General features: G+C 37.8%; 1 protein-coding gene across 4 annotated transcripts in view; it reads right to left on the reverse strand.

The window, feature by feature from the left end:
- Positions 1–22,898, reverse strand: part of vti1a (vesicle transport through interaction with t-SNAREs 1A) — a 144,077-nt gene that overhangs the window by 50,188 nt on the left and 70,991 nt on the right. For all 4 annotated transcript variants that reach the window (XM_032574342.1, XM_032574341.1, XM_032574344.1 and 1 more), the window contains one exon: positions 617–687. In XM_032574342.1, the coding sequence (XP_032430233.1) occupies positions 617–687 (71 nt within the window). The remainder of the gene's footprint in view (positions 1–616; positions 688–22,898) is intronic.

The raw sequence follows: 22,898 nt of genomic DNA on the forward strand, positions 1-22,898 counted from the left end.
TTTCTTTGAAATCGTCTGTGCGAGGCCCACTGCCATGTTATGATCTTTAAGCATTCTGCGTTGAGTGGGCCAACGGGGCCGCGCCCCCTTTCTGTGTTTGGTCTTTTCTGTGTCTGCCTACCTGTGCGTTTGGCAGGCTGCGTGTTAGGAAGGGGCAGAGCTAAGGATTAGAAGGGACTCTTTGAGGAAAAGTCAGATGGAGAGAATGAAAATGGAGAAGACTGGTGAAAGGTAAAAGAGGACTGGAGAAAAAAAGAAGAGGACATGGTGAAGCCCACCTATCTCAAAGAAAAGGCAACATTCCCGCAGAAAGCATGCAGGCAACCTGATCACACTTCATAAGATGTTGCGTGGTGTGCGTAGTTATTCAAGACTAAAAATATCCGCAACACTGGAAAGCAGTGATATCCATAAATAGGCACCCAACTTGCTTTGGCAGCCCAATTCTGCTGACTCAGTAGGCACACAAGTATACACAAGAATTTGTGTTTACTTGACAAACTCAAAAGAAGGAAAAGTATGACAGCGATGCTAACCAGCTGTCACGGCTTACGGTTTTGCATGCACTTGTTGGAAGAGACGACCCAGTTTGAGCAGGTGGCAGGTGGGTACTCACCCTTTCTCTGGCTCTCTGAATCTTCTCACGATCAGTGTGAAGGTTGGCAAGAATCTCCTGCCCCACTTGTTCTGCAACAAAAAGAAACAAAGCCAAAATGTTCATGCAGTATGAGAAAACAGTGTGTTCAGCAATGGCTAAAAGGTAGCAATGATTTGTGATACAATGTAACATATTATTACTGGTGAGAGAAAAACTACTGAGAAAAGATTTTGTTTACACTCTTACAGGGTAGATTTCATCATATTACAGAGCCTTTAAAGTATGAAAAACAACCTGAATTTCCTCTATTTCACAAGGGAGTTGAGTAAATGCAAAATATACTTCTATGATACAAAAGAGGCTCTTCGAAAACACAAAAGTCACATTAAATGCATTGATACTGCCAATACTCTTAAATAGAAAACAGTTTGAATTTCAGAAGAAAACAAAAAAATATTTTTAATGTGAATATGTTGAATGAATCCCCAACAATCTACACCCTATTATTCATGCCTCACAGTTTGTATGAAAAAAAAAAAGGCGGAGTGCTGTCATAATTTCATGAACATCAGAGTACTAATGCTGGGTAAATAAGGAGCAAAAATTACATGCACACAAATGCGGATAGAAATTTTTGTTTTTTAAATTGTAATTTTTGGGGCCATTCATCACTGTGGAGAAGTACAAACAGATCGGGCAATTCTTTATGTCCCTGGGTAGGGTGCCAGATTGTTGGGTCTCCAACTATGGTTCTAAGTTCATATTTCACAAAAAACATTCATCTTATGAACTCAATTTTGAGCTGGAGACTTTCCTATCATAGCTTTGGTGCTCACATTTAGCTGTCTATTATCACTTCGAGCAATTTTCAGCACCTTCTGCATGTGTTTTTATTTTCATATAGTTCTTGATTTGCAGATGGAAATTAATAAAATTCTTGTTCATATACAGTACAGACCAAAAGTTTGAATTTAATTCAATGAGAAGATGTGTCCAAACTTTTGGTCTATACTGTATGTTCAAACATCTGCTTAGCAATAGATAGTTCTGTCCCTCCTTTACACTCTAAGAAGGCCAAGTAAATGGGAGAGAGAAAAGTCAAAGTGTGACAACATGACTTGAGGGCTTTCTAGGTAATGATCTGATTTAACAAGAAGCTTGACAGTAGAAGTCAAATTTTTTGGAATAGACTGAGAACTTCACATTACTTTGCAGGAAAAATATTAAGGTCCAATAATTATTTCAGATGTAAAATTAAAGAACGATAGGCTGAAAAAATAGCTTTAAAGTTTCTCTCAGCTTCAAGCCTCGTTTCTTTTCACATACTGTAGCCAAGTGTGCTTGTCCCTTTGTGACTGATCCTCAATTAAACTCTGAAATCGTTTAGTCTTTAGAAAAATGGCAACAATTAAATCTTCCTGCAATGAAGAAGAAAATCTGGGTCACATATGACAGTAGCTACAGCATTCACTGCTCCATTCGACACTTATTGCGTTGTAGATGTAAACATTATCAGCCTATATACACCAACAAGACGCTTCGGATAATCTCTGTGCCATTTTTCTGAGCCTTACAAAAGGAGAAAGAAAGTAAAAACATAAATTGAACAAAAAAAAAAGGAAATAAGTAGCCCTCTTCCACAACTACCAAAAAACAATAATGCAAGTATTGATGTAACCAGACAACTTCACATTAGTGGTTAAAAATGAGGGGAACAGGGGATGAATCAGGAGAATGAGGGGGAAAAAAGTGACGAATCTTTGCATGGATCAAAGACAGGCTTTCAAGCGCACCAAACAAATCCAGAATAAACAACACAGTTGCTGACTGTATTACACTACACAGGTGCCGCACACCAAAGGGCCCACGTGCTGAGCGCCTGTTTGGGGGTGGGGGCAGCAAAAATGGGTTACATCTGGCAGCTAAACAAGAGAAAAGAGAGAGAGAGGGAGACGATGATAGAGAATGAGAGACGGAGAAATGGGATCAGGGAAAAGAAGAAGAAAAAGAAAAACCACTGTCAAATGAACAACATTTGTCTCCCATTCAACCCTTCCGTTTTACAACCTCTTACACTGTAACTGACTCAAAATGTTTCTCTTCCTGCCTTCATTAGTTTCTAATCTGGAACAAGACAGATTGAAGGATACCCAGATTAAACAGTGCAGTCAGACAGTCACATGTGACAAATAGGGCAGATTAAAAGACTGAGTGCAGGTATTAATAACCATAGAAATACAAGCCCTCCCCCGTACTGATTGGAGAAGAACAAGGGGTAAACAGGATGGGAGTTGAAGCGGAAATCTGCTGTTAAAGAGACAAATAACCACATCGATCCATCTCTGTCGGTGGCATGGCTTCTTTTTTAATAAATGAGTGTGTGACAAGCACTGCAGGAGTATATACAGTATATATATATATTTCTTAAAGTAAGTGCATTATTGGAAGGGTTTGCATTCTGTCAAAAGATGGATGAGGTTGCAGGTGAGAAAAACTTCCAGCCAGAGTATTGAGCAATAGGAACTCTTTGTAACTTTGGGCTACAGGATGTTTAGGTGGCAAAGTGAATGGGTTAGGGTTAGGCTGCGGTTTATTTGTATGAAGCTGTCATTTCCATTTACCACTGGTTTTTGAAGGTTTAATTTTTTAGGTTAACTCTAAAATTTGTTGAAAAAAACAAGAAAAATGCACACAGTGGTCTGACTTTCCCAGGAGGAATGTTACTCAACAGGCTATTGGCTGGAATTTTGCTAGCTGGCATTCATTTTCCTTGCAGCTGTTTGATTACACCGAAGAGTGTAAAAACTTAAGAAATAAGAAAGTGCTAAGATGGTTTCCATTGTGCGTATTAATACATAGTAACATATATTTGGTGTTTCAACTACTGAAATAGGCAGCTATAAGGCTTTTTGGAAGGGATAGCCCCTAACCCCCTTAAATACTAGGGGTCCACTGTTCAAATACACTATTTAGGATTTATTAAAGTTTTACTGGATTCATAGATTCATAGTTTTCTCAAAACATAGGATAAATTTTGCCCATGAACCAAATATTGTATTTAATCTCATTGAGTGAGCTGATTTAACTAAGTTCATATTTAAACTTAGTTAAATATGAACTTTTGCTGAATCTTCTTTGAAATTCTATTGGAATAACCTTCTCCTAAATGTGAAGCCCTTCCTGAGCATAACAACATATTTAAACGACGGTATCACACACACTTCTTCTATTATAAACAAAATAAGTTCATTTTTCTGTGAACACAGTCATTATTCATCATTATTTCCATCACATCTTCATAAACACCATATATTAGACATATGCAGACCAGTCACCTCATGCAAAAAAGGATTTTCAAAGGTCAAAACAAAAAGAAAAACTAAAGTTCTAGGATATGAAGTTAAGCTTTTACCTCCTGCAAAGTCACATATTCATATCAGAAAAATAGCATAATTAAAAAAATACATAATTTATAACAAAAACTAACACAGATACTACAAAAAGAAAATCTAAATCAAAAACATACAGCTGATAAAACAACTCGGCAAGGAGAATTCATTTACTGTTAATGTCCCTGACTTGTTGCTCGTTAGCGTATAAAACATTCCTCGCCTGTTTAAGCAGCTATTAACAATTTAAATAACCCTGGCCCGCAGGCCTTGCTCTGACTCTCTTGTTAAAGATTCCCCCCAAAGGTCCATTTAACAAGCCCATTATTCCATTACATTACATTTACATCTGCACCAGAGCACCTTCATTTAACTACTTCCTGTAATGTAAAAGCAGAAAATAAGATTTTTCTAAATAATAAAAAAAATCAAATATAATAGAATAACAAAACAAATGCTTGTATGGGGAATTATCCCTATTAAAAGCATGACCAGAGCACACGCAAAGCAGACTCTGGCTGCATTTTCTCAGCTGAACATCTATGGTTTTTTCCGTTCTACAAAAATCGTTAAAAATATCAGAAGTTTAATAAACAATGTAATCTGCGATTGTGAAACATAAATAAAACTAACTAAAAATCAGAAGTGTATTTACCCTGATTCTTCAACATTTTATGGGTCATAAAGCAGCTCCCACTTTTTCTGATTCCATGCTTATAATTTGTTTTCATTTCAATTAAATATGTAAATTTGAACTAAAACTGGGATGTTTAGCTGTGGGGAGCTTTTCTTAAGGAAAAACATGAAGATAAGCTAAAATGAAGAATATACAAACATAAAGTAGAAAGTCATTCGCCACAAGATCCTGAACTTAAGCTAACTGGGTTATGCAACAGTACAATATACAGATGTGCAAATTATACCATCCCAAAATGAAAAATACAAACAAAACAAAAAAAATAAAGGCTTTTAAGTGGACAAGCCAAAGTCTTTACCTAAATTTGGCACACCCGTAAAAGGCTCATGCTTTTACAGATCATGCTTTAAAAACACTGTATCTGTATTAAAACAATTGTGCAAGAGTGTATAAAAATGTCTTAAAAGCTTGTTAGTTAGTTGCTAGTTATTGGTTGATGTAATTCATTATGTTCTAAATCAATAAATTACTTCATTCAGTGGATCTCCATCTATTAGCAGGTCAGTATTTGTGGATTTTTCTGCATAACGCAATTATTTGCAGAAAATCTGCCTTTTGCTTTGATACTTGACATGATACTGGTGGGTATTTCTAAATCAGCCAATCCAGGCGGGGCATTCATTTTCTATTGTCGCTGATGCTCTGAACCCCCAAGAGCAGCATTAGGAAGACCATGAATGTTAGCTTCTGTATTAGTGCTAAGGCGGCTTCCACTGTTTGTATTTATGCATATTAAGGTGGATTTAGTGTTTGAACTATTAAAATAGGCAGTTATAACTGCTTTTAGAGGGGGTCTTAAGTATTTGCTGATTTTAGCTGTTTGCTAGAGACTGTAGTCCCTAACCCCTATGAAAACATAGAGCCCACTAAGCCTACAGTGGGCCATTCTGACATTATTTATTGTTTCAAAAATTATTTGTATTTACTCAGGTTATATTTGATATAACATTTGTAAAAGATCCGAAACATGTAGGTGTTTCAAAAACAGCATAAATCAGTGGGGAGAAAATGCTTTTTCAAAACATTGTACTTGCAGTGTTGGGATCAAAGATATTACATTCCTCTACTTTTTTTAAGACTTTGCATCAATTAGCCCAAAATAAATTCTGCGATTAATATTTTAGTGAGAACATCTTTGTGTTATTTCTATGAGTTCTGAGGAAATCATAGAAAACTAAAATGTTACTTAGAAAGCAAACAATAAAAACTGAGAGACTCAAGTTTCTCAAGTCACTTTTAATTGGAGGTATAATCTATTTTACGCCTCTCTTACTGTGGGTAGCAGTTTTTGTCCCCCAGAGCCAACAGGGTACAAATCCTGACAGTGCTGTTCTCCGAGGCTCAGCAAAGCGTCTTTTCATTAAGCTGTTGAGACCACTTTGTGAGGGTTACCACACAGACCTCTATCTCAACACAAGCCACACATTGCCAACAAACGGGGTATGAAATCCCAATGGATGGTTGAGGGGACGCAAGGAGAAGCCTGATAAATGTTAGACCATACATTTCCCCGCTTTCAAACTCTCACAAAAAAAAACAAAACAAAAAAAACACAGTGCAGCAGCCAACTTATACGTCTCCCAGGTGAGAAAAGTTACCTGTCTTTGTATGCTTTCAGAAAAGCTTCTTTTTTTTAAGGACTTCTCAAGTCTGCAACTGCATGGTGACACACTTTCATCACCCCATCAAAGTTTTACCCACAGTGGAATGTATTTGTACTGCTGAGCCCACAGGCCATGAGGCTAGCACATTCGCAGTGTGAGATAGCTCACAATAAAGGAACGCCAAGCATTATGTCACAAAGGGGCGATGAAGATCTGGGGACTCAAGAGTTGCTGTTACAGACAGTTTATAATAACGACAACAACCACCATTGCATGGTTAAGAGAAAACTCGAGAAGATTCCCTCAAGAAGCATACTGTTCCTAGAAAGATTTTTTTTATTATTATTTTAACAGTCTCTCTCTTGCAGTGTGCTCACTCAAACAGTAATGTTAACATGGCAACATTAATGAGCAGCCAAGGCGAGAGATTAAGCACTTAAAAAGACCCAACCAAGAAATATTCTGCGTAGATTAAAGCTGGCCCATTCCAGTCAATCCTAAGTTAGCCCCTGCATCGGCCCTTCTCCTCGCATGCATTTGAGTCGTGGTGGGCAGTCAGGGTGAATTTCTGGGGCCTTTCTTCACTTCGCCAGGCTGTGTTTTATTCATCGCCTGTGCCCTGACCCCGCAGAGCTCCTGTTCTGACAAATCACTTCTGATTAAGACAGATCTCTGCTAGTCAGCCACTCAACTTGGCTTATTCATCATTCCACAGAAAATATCCTTCTCTTCTCTCCCTACCCGCCATCCCTCCTCCTCCCAGCTCGTTTGCCTGTCCGTCAGACCGGAGCAAAGCACAAAAGAAATTTCCGCTGGTGTTTTAAATGGCTGATTACAGACAATTGGTGGATGGAGAGACGTAAGGGCGTCTTATGGTTGATAAGACGCAAGTTTAATGGGTATAAATGACCGGGCCTGAAGGAGAGCAGCTGGTAATAACACCATTTGTTTAAGGCTGTACTAGGGTGGAGAGAACTGAGAGCTACATTTTCTTTCTATTTGAGCTCCCCCTCCTCTTTTCCCTTCACCTCAACCTCAAAGTCAAATTCTCAGATCGCCAGATTTACATTTATTTCCCACAGCAGAAGTCGCCCTAACCGTCCTAAAATGAAAATTGATGGGGTTTGAAAAGAAAATGCTTGTTTTACATGCATAACGTAACTATACCAACATGTCCCAGTGGACAAACACTTTAAACTTTGACATTACCAGTCAAATATTACATTACTTTCCTCACTAAAGTGACAATTGGTACCAAAATACTTGCTGCATGTGTAATTGCAAATGCAGCAGCTGTATTCACATGCAAAGTTATGCAACGCGCAAATTACGGCAAGCTCTGCCATGTCGAGGTGTCTACACAGCCACCAAGCTATTGTGTAAAAATGTCTTACAAACAAGATTAAATTAACCTGAACGACAACCCCACTGGTGGCAAAGGGCTGCGAGGCAGGAGGATTGAGTGGAGAATGAGGGCTCCTACAAGCAAATTGCCTGGACTTAATCAACCAGTCTCACTGAACCATCCAAATGAAAACTAATGGACTTGGATGCCTGCAGTGATTGCCCCGCATGCAACAATGCATGGGAAGGAGCAGTATGTTCGGAGGTCTTCAATTAAAAATAAAAAATAAAAAAACAAGGAATTTCTACAGGCGGCTGGTCAGCAAATGCACCCATTCCACCGCCACTCACAACTGGTCAATTGTGAAGCTCAAGCAGAGCTGACTTGTTAATTGTATTTCAAGGAGTGGAAAATGATTTTTTATGTGTTGATTAAACTTGGCCAAAATTGCAACAAAAAAAAAGAATGAATGAAGTGTAGAATTAAAAACTCATATCTGAATGAGCTAATTTGTGAATGCATTATTCATAGTGCTGACATTTGTGTCACACAATTGTGCTGGCCACATAGCAAGTAAAATACAAAAAGTAAGTAGTGCATGAATAATAGGAAAAAACAACCCTACTACTACTACTACTACATTAAACTTTATTCAATCTAAACAATAAAATCAGAGTTTAAGTACAACAATTAAAATAATTAGACTTTAATTTTGGCCGAGAAGCTTTGTGAATGTTGGTGTTTCCACTCATAAGCATAAAACACTAATATAATCAGATCTAAGCTGAGACAGGAGGAGTGTATAGTGCATTGCACAAGTAGTCAAACTACCTTGAACTTCTTGTAACATTACAACCACAAACCTCAACGGATCTGCAACTGATTGGCCAAAACAAGTGAATATTTGTGAATTAGAAGGAAGTGCTGAGGTTTAAGCATCACCTGTAAGAGATGGGGTCCATTTGACCCTGTAAGCTTTCTACTCTGTGCTGGGTCCAGCGGGATCACGCTGATGTACTTTTGGAAGTTTTAAAAAAATTATTTATGTGGTTTTGGGAACTGACGGTCTGACGGGACATCCCTCTCACTTCCCCACTATCCGACCGTGACATCTGCCGCATTTCTCCTGAGCATCGCACTAAGACTGTGGGAGGTTCAAAGAACAATCACAGCACAAAACAGTTTTGCAGAGGGCCTGGTACTCAGCCATTCATTTGTATCAGGTGTTTTGGAGAAGGAAAAAACCTTCTCCAAAACACCAAGCGCACTAAAAATCTGTCTGCGATTGGAGATAGGCACCTCTGTTAGACAACATTCAAAGCTTCTCATAGACCACTTTTCAATCCTAGACAATATCAAAGTAACATAAATTACAATTATTTGCATCTTATTCCCTCTTTTCTTCCTTCCTTTGTGAACTTCAGTATTTCAGCTATGAAAAGTTCAACTTTAGGGCAGCTAGAGTCCATCCAGTTGATAAAGTATTTTATCAATGTGTAGATTATGGATGGATGACAATTGAAATGTAGTTTCTTAAGAGTGTTTAATATCACACTTATGCAATATGCAAGCATATCAAAAAAGGTTCTCTGGTCAGAAGAGACCAAAACAAATGTTTTTGCCCTCAAAATCCAAAATGTTTTGAGTGGTAGAAAACTAACTCTGCACATACCCCTGAACACACCATAACTACAATGAAACATTGTGTTTGCACTGAGGTGGATTTAGTTTAGTAAGTATGGGGAAACTGGTCAGAATATATAGGAGGATGTATGGAACTACATGGATACTGGAGGTACACCTTTGAGATGGGTTCTCCTTCCAGCGGGACAACAACCCAAAGCATCCAACTTGTTTGTGTTTTACAATGGACCAGTCAGAGAAAACACCAAAATCTAACTGAGAGTCCATTACAAGACTTGAAAATCAATGACATTCTCCTTCTACTCTCACTGACCTTGAATTATTCTGCAAAGAATGAGAGAACATCTCAGTTTCTAGATGAGAAGACCTGGAGACCAGGCTCAAACCCCAAAAGTCTTGCACCCATAATTTCAGCAAAAGCAGGTTTCATAAAGTATTAACTCAGTAGAGCTGCAGACAAAAACTCTACTGAGTTGGCCACACCTCTACAATTTATTAATAAAAAACTATATGTTTTACACCATGTATCCTTCTCCTTTCACCTGACAATAATTTACTTTGTGTCCGTCTACCACATAAAGCTGCAATTAAAAAACATTGAGTTTTGGGGTTGCAATGTGACAAAATTTGAAAAGGCAACAAAAAACAAGAGCTATGAATACTTTTGCAAGACAGTGTACAAAATATCAGTACAATAACTCTTTTGAAAACATTGGAAAGCTTTAACACATTTAAACACATACTTACAATGATTTATAGGTGATTTAATATAAGTGTTCTCTCCTTTCATATATCATCTTGGTAAGCTAAGCCCTCAGCTAAACATTGGAAGAAATTACATCAAGTGAAAACCAGGACAGAAAAAGTTTTGGCTCAAATCAGATACTGTCAGCAAACTTTTTGGTGTTGGGCCAGGGACAGATCCAAAAGTTGCAGCTGTGAATACTGAATCGCAAATCTAGTCTACATTGGTATGTATGTATGCATGTTTGTGTATATTTACTCATTTTTATGTATTTAAATGCTTTGTAAAATTTTAGAAATTGGGAACAGTCTTCGTATGCTAAACCAGTGGTTCCCAAAGTGTTGGGGGCGCAGTGCCATTGCAGGAGGGCGCAGGAAGCAGTATGGATGAATGAACCCCCCCCTTACCTCCAAAAAACAAAAGTTACACTAAAGTGTTTCACTATAAAGATGGTTTGCAGTGTGTTTTGTTGCAACCTGAAGTGTGAAATAAACTTCAGTGGAGCTTGAAAACAAAATATGTGTATAGGTTTATGTCTGGTTGAACGATGTGTGTGCCTAGTTGATGTTTTTTTTTCTTTTTTGGGGGGGGATTTTATTGTAATCCATAGGGAGGCCCAGGAAATCTTTGGGAACCACTGGGGGGGACAGTAAATAAAATTGTCTTATGCAGATTTGTTGGAAAACAAAACACTTATTTTTATTGACAGTCACAAATTGTTGGGTTTGGAGGATCAACTTTGAATATCTAAGCTGGAGGAATAGGCGCTCATGCCAAGAGTAGCAAGAGTTACAACAACTGTGGGGGCAAACCAAATTGTATCTTGGTCCTAATCAAACACAACATCTAATTTAACAACCTTAAGTGGATACTGAGGGAGAAAAGTTTGCCAGTGGACTGAGGGAGGGATGTAAAGAGGCGGGAGAAGAAGAAAGGGAAAACTTGACGCTCCTCTGATTCGTATTTAACAGTTTAGGAACGTTAATCATCACATTACTGTTGATTAAAAGCATTTGCTTCTCTAATCAGAAACTTGACAGGCAGATCAAAGTGTGAAACACAAATTTCTTGCCTTTTAATTATCTGTACAACACCACACCTCGGGCAGCTCTTCCCTGCCTATCTCCTCAAACTCAGCGAAAGATGCGAAAGGAGATCTAACATTCTGCAACAGTTCATTATCCAATAAAATCTGAGAACACACATCTCATACACAAACTCACACACACACAAAGCTTTAAGGCTTTTTGATTAATAAAGACCTAGGGGAGGCCTGCAGTCTTCCTTATTAACATGTCTTGAATTGAAACACCTTAATTATGTTTGTCAAAATCGGACATGGCGTCAAGCTCATTTGCATGTTTTGACAGGGCCTGTTGGGAGGCTCCCTCTATGCAGAGTATTTGGCACTTTTCAACACCTACTGGTAAGAGGCTTTTGTTGCAAAATGAATTAAATAACTTTTTAAATGCACTTTGTTGGGTTTGCCAACTCAGCCCCAATCTACTGTAAAACTAATGCGAACACTGAGTGAAGCAAACAGAAAGAAAGCTCTGCACTGTCTTGATCAGTGCTTGATCACACCTCCTGTTCAGATGCGCATCTGATGCTCCCCGCACACCGGCTGCTTCCAGTCAGCTAATGCAGATTTTAAAAAATGAATATTTGATTTGACAAAAACATTTTGGCCTTGCTCTGAATGCACACACCTAAAGTTTTAGTAAACCAACAGATTCAAGACTTATTACTTCAAACAACTTCTTCCTCATTAAATCAATAATTAATAAAATAGCCCTGGATGAAAATAAACGATCACTGGGGGGAGTAGACCATCTGCAGGAATGTTGCGGTGAAGAAAAACAAGTTCACGAAAGTAACCAGCAGACATTACTGTAAATCAAAGAAGCAGGCCATATGAAGGAGCCAAAAATTACAATTTTGAACCAATTTTTTTCTTAAATCAGTAAATAATTTTTACATATGAGCCAGGAAACTGTAGTAGGCCACAAACATAACACTCCTCTTCAATTTGCATATATTAAAGATTTGAAAAATCAACATGCTTTTTACAGACTTAAGTTTCATATGTACGTAAGATCAAAGAAGGTCATTACTGTGAGTAAATTGACCACATTTAACTTGTAATTTAATATGCTTAAACCAATTTTTAAAATGTGAAAAAATAAAATAGCTTTTACAGCGATCTCTTATCTCTTGCTTTTGTCCTCAGGCACTTCATCATGAAAGATCCAGAACATTATAACATACTTTTTCCATAAATAAGTTAAACTTGGGTACTCAACCATACTGGTTTAGCTTCTTTGTAACACCGCATTTATACTCCAGAAAACTGGATAAATTACTCAATAATTAGACATTCACACCCTCTGATTAACTTAAAGCGGCAATATTATATATTGTCCAGAAAACTGGTGTCTGGAAAATAACTGTTACCTTCAGTTGTAATAAAAATGCTGAATACACCAGACAACACTTAAAAGATATTTTACTTCAAACTGTTCTCAAATATTTGAATCTACTAAATTTTGCTCCTTGTTCGTGAAATATTGTTTTAATAAAGACACTGATTTTTGCTGAAATTAAATATCTTCTGGTAGTTTTCAGTCATCTGGGAGTTATTTTGATCAAATTTTGAGACAACTGTGTGTGAAATAATATGCCACATCATAAAAGCTGCCATGCTCACCTGGATAGCAGGCATGGAGAGAAAAATGCATAAAATTTTTGAATTTGCCAATTAAGAAGCTAAGAATACATTTAATCCAACATTGTGCGTTACCATGAGGCTGACAAGTGTCGCGTGGTCCTCATCATTAAGTAAAGCAGCTTAAGTGAAAACCCAACATGCCTGCCACCATTTCCCATACTAATGAAGCATATCTAACTTTTAAGACATGGCAGAACGAATTTAATCTACCTTCTGAGGGCCCTTGGCACCATCAAATTAATTATTCATAAAGGACATGATATTATAACTCAATTGTCAACTCTGTAGCCATCTCTTTTTTTCAAACCTTCCTTTCCTGCTGCTCCCTTTTGTCTCGAGTTCTCTTTTTAGAAAGCAAGTCATTTTCTTTTAATCTATAACAGAGCACACACTCATTCTGGGGAATGAACAAAATCATTTGCTGACTTTTTTTTAATGTCTGCATATGAATGTTGCAACCCAGTAAAGGAGGCAGCTCTCTGTGGGGTTTTATAGTAGTATACTGAAGTCCTCACTAAAGGAGCCATCAACACTAAAATAACATGACCTTACATGCCTTTTTGTTATGTATTAATGATGCATGCCATTTAGTTTAAATAATTAACTATAATGTTGCTGGTTATAAGAAGGGGGAAAAGTGTGATTGTTTAAGCCAGGAGGCCTTGTTAAATTTGAGAAAGGAGGAATTCATATGGATACAATCATGAATGATGGGAACAGCAACAAACGGCCTGGATAGGTTACAACACCAAAGACAAAATAAATATAAAACTCATATGTTTTTAAGTAAATAAGATTTTCTGTGAAAATATGTGTCAATAACAGAAAGCCTCAAAACACACCATCTCCATTCTGACCTGTGTATAAATAACAATAGCAATAGTTTTGAGTAATAAATAAAACTCAGAAGCAGATGAGAAGTTATTTGCAGATTAGTTCAGATCAGATTACATAATCTGGGAATGGGAACTGTAAACCATAAAAAAGTTTTTTTTCTTGACTTAGAAAGTGAAATACTAAGTAAATAGCAAGTGAATAGAATTCACATTTACGTATTAAGTGCACAATTATTCACACCTCTAACAGATTTATATTTCAGGTTATTTTCTTTCAATCTAGATGTTAGGTATTGATATGAAATCAAACAGGTCTTTCCAAACAGAAAATAACAATTTGACCACAGTTGGAATGTTAAAAATGATTAATGTAATACTCATTAATTAATGTAAGAGACTTTATTGGGACTAAAGAAATCAATTGCATCCTATAATTGCTCATAATTGACAATTTGATGTTAAAATGTGCACAAATCTGAGACTGGAAGGGCTTCTTGTCATCACCCTAATCAATTTACAATATTGATTACAAACACTTGTTTGTAAAAGTAAAAGATTATTTCAAATTTAAATCTGTCAGAGCATTAATTATCTTTAGCTTTATCCTTATTTGATGATTAGACAATGTAGCCCACCCACACTCAACCTAACTGCAGAACACTACATTTATTTTACTAGCAAAAGGATACCAGTATATTGTTTATTTTAATTGTTTTTGGAGTTATTGTAGCAACTGTGTTCAATGCAGTATAAAATGACTCGTAAAAAGCACAAACCCGCTCTGTTAGTGAAACGTCTGTTCACTTTTATAGAGCACCCTGTGCTTAGGCTAAAGACAGTGAAACGAGTCTCCAGACATGGTGTGGTTTTGTGTTTTTAAATCTTTTGTCTATAGTGACTGTGGGCTGATGCTGAACTCATTCTAGCCAAAAATGTTTGAGTTCTTTTACCTCTGCCATTATTGCATCGGCAAAGGTAATGAGTTTGAAAGCTGAAGACTTTGTCATTGATATAATTCTACAAAAATACAAGTAAAATGATTCTTAGCTGTGTCAGAAGTGAAGTACAGCTGACTGAATGTATCTTAGATACAAAAACATTGAACCTTTGACATTTTGTCAGTTGATAGCTCAGCTCACCCCCAATTTGTGATGTGGCTTCATGCTTATTCCATGTAAAATGGGGACCTGTGATCTGATCAATCAGAATAGAGTTTAATGCCAGATGTGAAAGGCGTTAGTCAGATTCATTCACTTACGTCTAAACTGGTTTTATCTGAAGTGTATGTTAATGTCAGGTCTAAAAATACATGAAGTCTGTTTCCAGCACAAACGAGTAAGCTGTATACTGTTAATTCAAATGAATTCAAACAATTTTAACAACCAAAAGTCAAACAACATTTCACTCTACATGTGATTGAAATTTACCTTAAGCAGACACACATCTTCAGTCACTATTGTTTCTATCTATATTTCAAGCTTAAAATTAAATATTTCAGAATAATCAAATTCAACATAGTATGCAAGATAACTGAAAATATATCTAAACTAAATATACCTAAATCCGATTTCAGATTATTTGGGTGACAAGTAATTTTCTTTTAAGCTCCTACTCCACTGAAATCATTTGTAGTGACAGTATCCACCTCTTTAAATCACCTGTTTGTCTATTAACACAGAGAGTTGAACAGGAAGATAAAGTTCAGTCAAATAAACATTCATGTCTTGAAAAAGATCTTAAACCAAAGAGCTTTTAACAGCAACCAGAGTTCAAGGGGGGGGGGGGGGGGGGGGGACTGTTATGAAGACACTAATCAAAACCAATTTGTGGTAGAGTGTGAGGTTTTAAATGTAGACTCAAAAGGCTACATACCTGCATAAAATGATTTAGCATAGCTTTCACAAGCGACAGTGGGCAGTCTTTGCACGCTCCGCTCCCTGATTGTAATTGAGGACGACGCGTGACAGCCCCCCAGTGCCCTCTTGGCTGTGGCCCGGAGCATAGGACATGCTGACAGAGGATGCACTGGAGACGGTGGTACAGGGTCCTGGCCTGGCACGGCCATGGCATGGTACCCTTTGGGGCACCAACCCCCCTCTCACTCTTAACCCACGGCAACTTTCACTATGTCACCTCTGTCACCAGGCATCTCAGAGGCTAACGAGAGGGCAGCTGAGACTGCTTAGCAATTCTTCCACATCAGTTAGCTGCGTATGCAAGCGGCTTCCCTACTATCCCCATACCTACTCTGAATGTTCATTTGACACCTTTGGTGAAATATGTGTCAGCTTGAGGAGACAGGCACTAATCAACACTTTAAACCTGGGAGGTATATTAATGCTGTGACGGTTTCCTGAAGGAGGGAAGAAAAAAACCCTTTGTCCTCCTAGAAAGAGATAAAGGACAAAGCTCAGGACAACTTTCGAGTGTGTAAACTTTAGTAACATAGATGGACAAAGAGTGACGAAATGCTTTATATACGAAAAAGACACCATGGACATTTGAATAATTGTGTTTCTGAGAGAGTTTATAGTTTTAGAAGTTTCATTTACACAGGAAAAGAACAAGCATAAAAGGGGAATCTTAAAAATCTTCCTTTGCATATTCTTCACCAGACGCTAAGCTGCAAATGAAACTTCACTTCCACAAAGAAGTGAGGAAACCAATGGGGGCCTCCTGGTATCCAGTTGCAGATACATAATTAACGGAACAAGGATAGGGAGCATGTTATTACCAATGTTTTCATTAGGCCAAGTTACTGTGTCAGTCTCCCTCAAGACCGACAGACAAGAGGCAAGAAAGTGGACGGTATAGGATAATGTCTATTGGGGTCTAAAACTCTGTTCAAAACATTTTCATATTAGAGCTTTCTCTATATCTTTCCATTCTAGCCATACTGCTACCATATAAAAACATTTAATTTTGACATCAGAGATATGAAAAGGCTGCACAGCCTGCCCCTTTTTTAACTATATTTTCACTCCTTTTCCGTAACATCCAGGCTTAAATTAGCCAGGATTTTTGAGATCAGGGACTGTTTTTTAGGCTATGAAAAATGGATTAAATGAAGAGGAAGTCTGGCCTAATGAGCTCCCTGGGCTATGGAGCAGCAGGGACTGTGAGGGGAAAGAAGGGAGTCGAGGCAAGCCTTTGAGGAAGAAGGGGCTGCAGCCATGCCCAAAGTGTGCCAGTTTCTCCTTGCTTTAGCGCCAATGGCACAGACGGCACCTGGGCAAAGCTTGGCCACCCTTGTCCTGCGCCGAAGGGAAAGAGATAGTCAGAGCAGCAAGTGTGCTGAACCTGAAAAGTTCCATTAGCGATCTAAATTTGTACAGACTTTCAGCTGACTGCTCAATCTTTAATTGACAAAATAAAAATAAATATTTGATATATTTCAATTAAGAATATTTTTACTTAAATCTAATGTAATAAATGCTTGTATACAAGAAATAGTTCATCATGGTAAAAGTTGCCAGATAACATTTGCTATTACACCCTTTATGAAGGAGCTTATCAAAGTGGATTAAACGCATAACAAAGCTGGAGCAAATTAAATTTGAAATTGTATTTCTTGTGTTTCTAATGTCTACAGGAAGAAGTAGTTTCTTAAGTCATTAGGGGAATAAATCTCATTTGGCAGATAAGTAGCACATGTCAATTCTCTTGATGTTGAAGCTTCAGAAAACATTGGGACAGAAATCATGGTAAATAAATTATTGGTCAACAATGTCTCTCGACCAGCTTGCATCCACATCATCTTTGGTAGTGAATTGTTGTTGGTGGCACCCACCCACTTTCTCATTGTGATGATTAACATGGCAATGAGTTTGCTTTGCTCCATTAATCTTCATAGTCACCAGATCTCATACCAGTAAACTGTTGGGTTGCTGTAGAATGAAAAATTTAAATCTTGGATATGCACCTGGCAAATCTGCTGCACTGAAATGATGCTAAAATGTCAATATGGACTATAAGCCCTTGTTGGATCAAAGCTATGAAGGATTAAAATGTCTTACCATTTTTATGTCCTGCATGCAGAGCATTACCTTTCTGGTCAAACTTCAGCAATTTTAATGGGTCAATGCAGTCCTGAAGGCAAATTGGGTCAGAACTAGTGGAGTGAACTTATTACGGTGGCTGGTGAGCATATTTACAAAGCGGATGTATCAAAAAGATAAGGTGTAAAGGTTTTCAGATTTGGATATACGCTATAAATACCAGCTTGCTCTGTGCAACCATGTATAGAAGATGAGGAAAAAATAAAATAAAATTAACCCTGCAAGTTGATACTCCCGAATACCATCAGAAATAAATAAATAAAAAGTAAAAGCAAAAATAAAAGGAACATAAAAAAGACCTTTCATTCACCTTTAAGAACAACAAGCAAAGCAAAAGCTATCTGAGAACACTGAAAAGGGAGATGGGGTCTGTCACATTCTTCAGCTACTTTTCCTGACAGTGATTAGATACAGTCAGAGCCTCTCAATCTGCCACTCCTTAACACTCATAAGAGGCTTGTCAGTACAAATAGCCCCCATTAAAATACCACACTCCTGAGGCACAGGCCTTGACCCCCTCAGATACCCCACACTGCCAAATATCTACCCACACAGTTTACCATCCTGTCAAATTGATGGGAGGCGGGAATGAGTGAGGATGGAAGACAGTGACAGGGACAGGCCCAAACAAAAAATGCTGAAAGGGATGGGAACTTTAATGTAACGTAACACTGTAAAAAAAAATTAAAAAATCCATGAACGTTCAATAAAAGATGTAGAAAAAATGATGAATATTTGTGTGTTGAACTAAACAGGTAATTCAAATCTGTATTTCACCTAAAATACACAACAATGTTTCTTCATTTAACCAACAGAAACAACGATTTTCAGCGCAAGCCTTCAGTATGTGTCAGCTAGAGTGTCGGTATGAAGCAGACATTTGCAAACACAGAGTAATGAGTCCAATGTGTCTCGGATCTATCTGGTGCCAACGTGAATCGTCTGTCCTGACACTGAAAAATGACCTATCTCAGCAAGATTTCAGAGAGGAAAAGGGGGCAGCGGGGGGGGGTAATGTGTGCGGCAGTCACCAGCAATGTGCTGACAGCCAAACAGAAGCAGCGGAAGAAGGGATCATTAGGATCACACACACAAATATACAAATGCACACATCAACGCACCAATATTTATGTACAGAAAGCTCAAATACACTCCATCAGACATGAGAAATTGTCTGCATGCATGCTTGCACAGAAAAAAAAGAAAGAAAGAGTCACTTGACTGATATTTTCAACCTCAAACAGAGCATGACGTCGTGGCCCCCTGTCATGTTGAACTGGCAAGCAGATTGTGGTAAAGCCAGTCAAGGCTAAATACAACTGAGACCGACAGGAAAAATAAAAAAGAAAATGATTCCATGACAAACGACATCTTAGTTATACATTTGTTTAATAGAAGCAGAAACACAAGAGTGAGCACAACTCCAGAGGGCATGATTTAACACAACGTTCGCATCACTGTCATAACATTTTATGAAAACAGATTAGCTTGAAATTACCTGACTGTTTCGGAAGGTAGACATAGAGTTGTTGACGATTGTATTTACTCATGGCACCTGCAGCAGTTTTCAAGACATGCTCAAATTGTGGATAAAATGTTTGTGTTTTAATATTGTATTTGTAACCTAATGTTGATCCTAACCTAATCTTATCAGATCTTTTTAAGTTGGAGTTGTGCAATATCAAACAGCGCTGTTATTAGAAACATCTGGTAGCCTTTTACATTTTGCTACATTTACACTCTACATTTCAATCATTTATTTGGCCAGTTGGACAGACTTTCCCTGCTATTGTATACACTGTACACTGGTTTAGGTGGCCGAAATGCCAAAGCTCAAGGGAAACAGTGGAAATCCTATTTACAAAAGGGGGAAAGTGATGAAAATGTTAATTATTTTAATTGATATTGGTAAGTAAGTTTGACTTATGGATAATGCACAGTGGTCATATGTTTTTCTTTTTTTTTTAAAGAGGTTTTAACAGAAACAGATTGATTTTAATTTGGATTTGTAGTTATACCTGAAATCACACCTGTTTTTTCTTATTAAAAAAATATTCAGGCTTAGTTCTAACGTAAATATAAAGTTTTTTCCATGCTCTAGTTGGCATATATTATATATCATATATTTTCAGACTTAAATGTCGGTGTCTTTTTTAAAAATATTTGGTTGTAAAAAATACTTACGGATAGAATTATCACAGTAGAGGAAAAATATCAGCGTGTAATGAATCTCTTGTGACAAAACTCCAACTGTACTTTTGCAATCATAAGTTAGAAAGTTGAAGTTGTGTATAATCTTTTTAAAAAGATAACCTGTTGGGCTCAATATGTATCCGTCATTACAGACGAGTAGGAGGTGCAAAACTGAGTAAAAGAGGGATGCAGGAGGTGACAGAAAAGGACGATCCCGACTGACATGTTGAGACGTAAACAGCTGATAGTTATCCTGTCGACAAGCTTAGGTTTATGGTGTTGTGAGTTGGGTTCAGACGAAAATAATGTGTGGGATCCGACAGAAAAACAAAATCCAGAAGACATTTTATGACAGACAACCATCAGCATTTGTGCAGAGGAGTCAGATAACAATGTCCACAGAAAGGGTCATTTTGATTGCTGACTTTCCAGCTAGACTACACTTTTCCTAAAACTATGTGACATAAAGAACATTCAGCAATACTGTCAACTCATAATTTTGACTGGAATCACTTAAAAATAATTTGCTAACCCTTGTTTAACAACTGAAGATTGGCATGACCTGAAGAGACCAAAAGGTGTGCACATGCAGCACCTCCATTTCTCAGCTCAGGTTGTGCTCTCCAAATACAGTAAAAGAAACAAAAAAGAGACCCTCATCTAATTAAATTACAAAAAACCCAACACTGCTTCCAGGCTACGCAGTATTTATGTGGTATATTACACACAGACAGTACAAACACATTATGTATAATGTATAGCCCACTTGCTCATCACATGAGAAAAATATGTACATATTCCAAAACAATGAGGTGGTACACCAGCACGAGTGGCAAAAAAGGAGAAGGAAGAAGAGAGTCTGTTTTTTTTTTATGTGTGCAGGCAAGCTCCTGATAGTGACCCCATACCTCATCTCCAGGGCATAAATAAACATGTGTGAGTGTAAGCGAGCCTGTGGATTATAATCAGAGAGAAAAGGGAATCAAATTTATTCTGCAGCTGCCATTAATATTTCAGAGCCGTTACTGTAGCCCATGTGAAAGAGCATGAATGATTAATTTAGACATCACCTCTGTCACAATCCTTTACCAGGCCCGGTCCGTGATCCACCTTTTGAGAGTAGTAAACAAAAGGTGGCTTCTGCCTCGTTTTTTGTTGCGGTCTAGTCTCAGCTGTTCCTGTCTGGCAGCAAAATCGGGTGCGGTGTGTTGTTGGACAAGAAGGCTGCCTTTTTGTGGTTTGCCTGTGACAGTCGGGTGATAGGACGGATCCACAGCCACAACTGGAGGAAAAAGTTACAGTGGTGATAGTTGTAATGGAGGGCTTCACCTACAGTGATAGGTGTAGTTTGTTTGAATCAGCAAATTCAGGGACTCTAAGAAATTTGAGGTCCAAAGTGCAACCTAGGGCAAATTTGCAGCTCCTGGATTGATTTTCTGTGGCACACCTGCACAAAATTATTAAAATTATGATCCACAAGTTTAAATCTGGAACATGTTTAGGTCAACATAAAGCATGTGTTTTTTAATAACTTAATAGTAATAATTTCATAGTAAAGGGGACATCATTTTTTTAAAACAAATTTGTTTTCCAATTGAGCCCAAAAAGAATTAGCAAAACTTGTTTTAATTAGACAAGCATGCAAAGTTTTTTTGTCTGCAATGATTCACACATCCATTTCCTACCAAAAAAATAATCAAATTACTTTATTTGGTTAATAAAAATATTGGATGCTTAGCTTATTCTTGAGGAAGTAAATAAATTCATAGCAGAGGTTTTTTATTTTGTTTTCTTTGTTCCACAAGTAATTTGACTTGACAATTTTATCCCATGTGACAAAATTTTGGGACATAATTGATTACAGCTATTCTGCAATAACTCTGGCTGTGTGATTGGGTTCTTTGTTCTGCAGATTATATTATATTATATTAACTAACTGGGTGCCTTTTGAAAGAATCAGAGGCAGAGTAGAATGAGGCTTAGTACGTAGTCCATATGTCTGTCTCCAACTAAGAATATGCACTGCTTTCCCAACAAAATACATAAAAAATTGCACTGCTGGTCTGCATACCTGTCTTTACCCTTTATTCCGGGTCACATTGTACAAATAGGCATCCATTCAAAAACTAATAATAATAATGCCAGAAAAAGTTTCTAGGTGACAACAAAACTCTGGGTAACAGTGTGAACCACACACAACGACCTGTTAGTCTGCTAAACCAGGTACATCAATAGCCCAAACACTGACAGGTGCACATTAGTCCCTCATCCCAAGTCGATGGATGAGCATCTTAGCTGCTGATGGATGGGGAGGCAACCGTGAGGTCCTATCAAACTGACGTGCACCATACCTGTGTTTTTCATTTGTGTTTAGGCTTTGTGTGACGCTTGTCTGACAAGTGAAGATCACAAGGAGACAGGATCCATCTATCAGACCACAGATGCCGCTGCTGCTGACTCCAGAGCCTGAGGGCGTGGTGAATATACATATATATATATATATATATATGTTTTGTGTGAGTGTGTGTGTATGAGAAAAAGTTGTAGAGTCAACAGGCTATATTTATCTAACAAGAAACTACAGACTTTTTTTCTCCTGCCCTCTTGCAAGAAAACAAAATTATATCTTTATGTGTGCCTTAGAATGTAATATAGTAAGCATTACTCTGCTTTCAGCCTGTGTGAATGTGTTTGTGTTTGCGAGGCTACCAGGAGAGCAGTAAGCCCACGGGGGCAAAGCGAGAAGGAATGACACTGATGCGATGTGTTGGCATGTGCCCTCGGGTGGTTTTGGTGTGGCTGTCATCTTGTTGTTTTCACACAGCCTGCCCCCTCCCTTCGTCAAACCCCACATTATTCAAATAACGCGCCCAAAAGTTCTTTAAATAATGAATTCGCAGCTAGATGGTTTGATGAACATTGATGGAAAAGAAGGGTGTGTTTGTTTATTGTTTTTTTTTATGATTTGCTCAGATTTCCTGTTGTTTTTTGGACGACTCTTTGACAGGCACTTGTCTCATGGGAGATTGAGCGTATCAGAAAAATAAGCACCAGGGTTGGA

This window comes from Xiphophorus hellerii, chromosome 10, assembly GCF_003331165.1.
Source record: "Xiphophorus hellerii strain 12219 chromosome 10, Xiphophorus_hellerii-4.1, whole genome shotgun sequence".
Taxonomy (NCBI): Eukaryota; Metazoa; Chordata; class Actinopteri; order Cyprinodontiformes; family Poeciliidae; genus Xiphophorus; species Xiphophorus hellerii.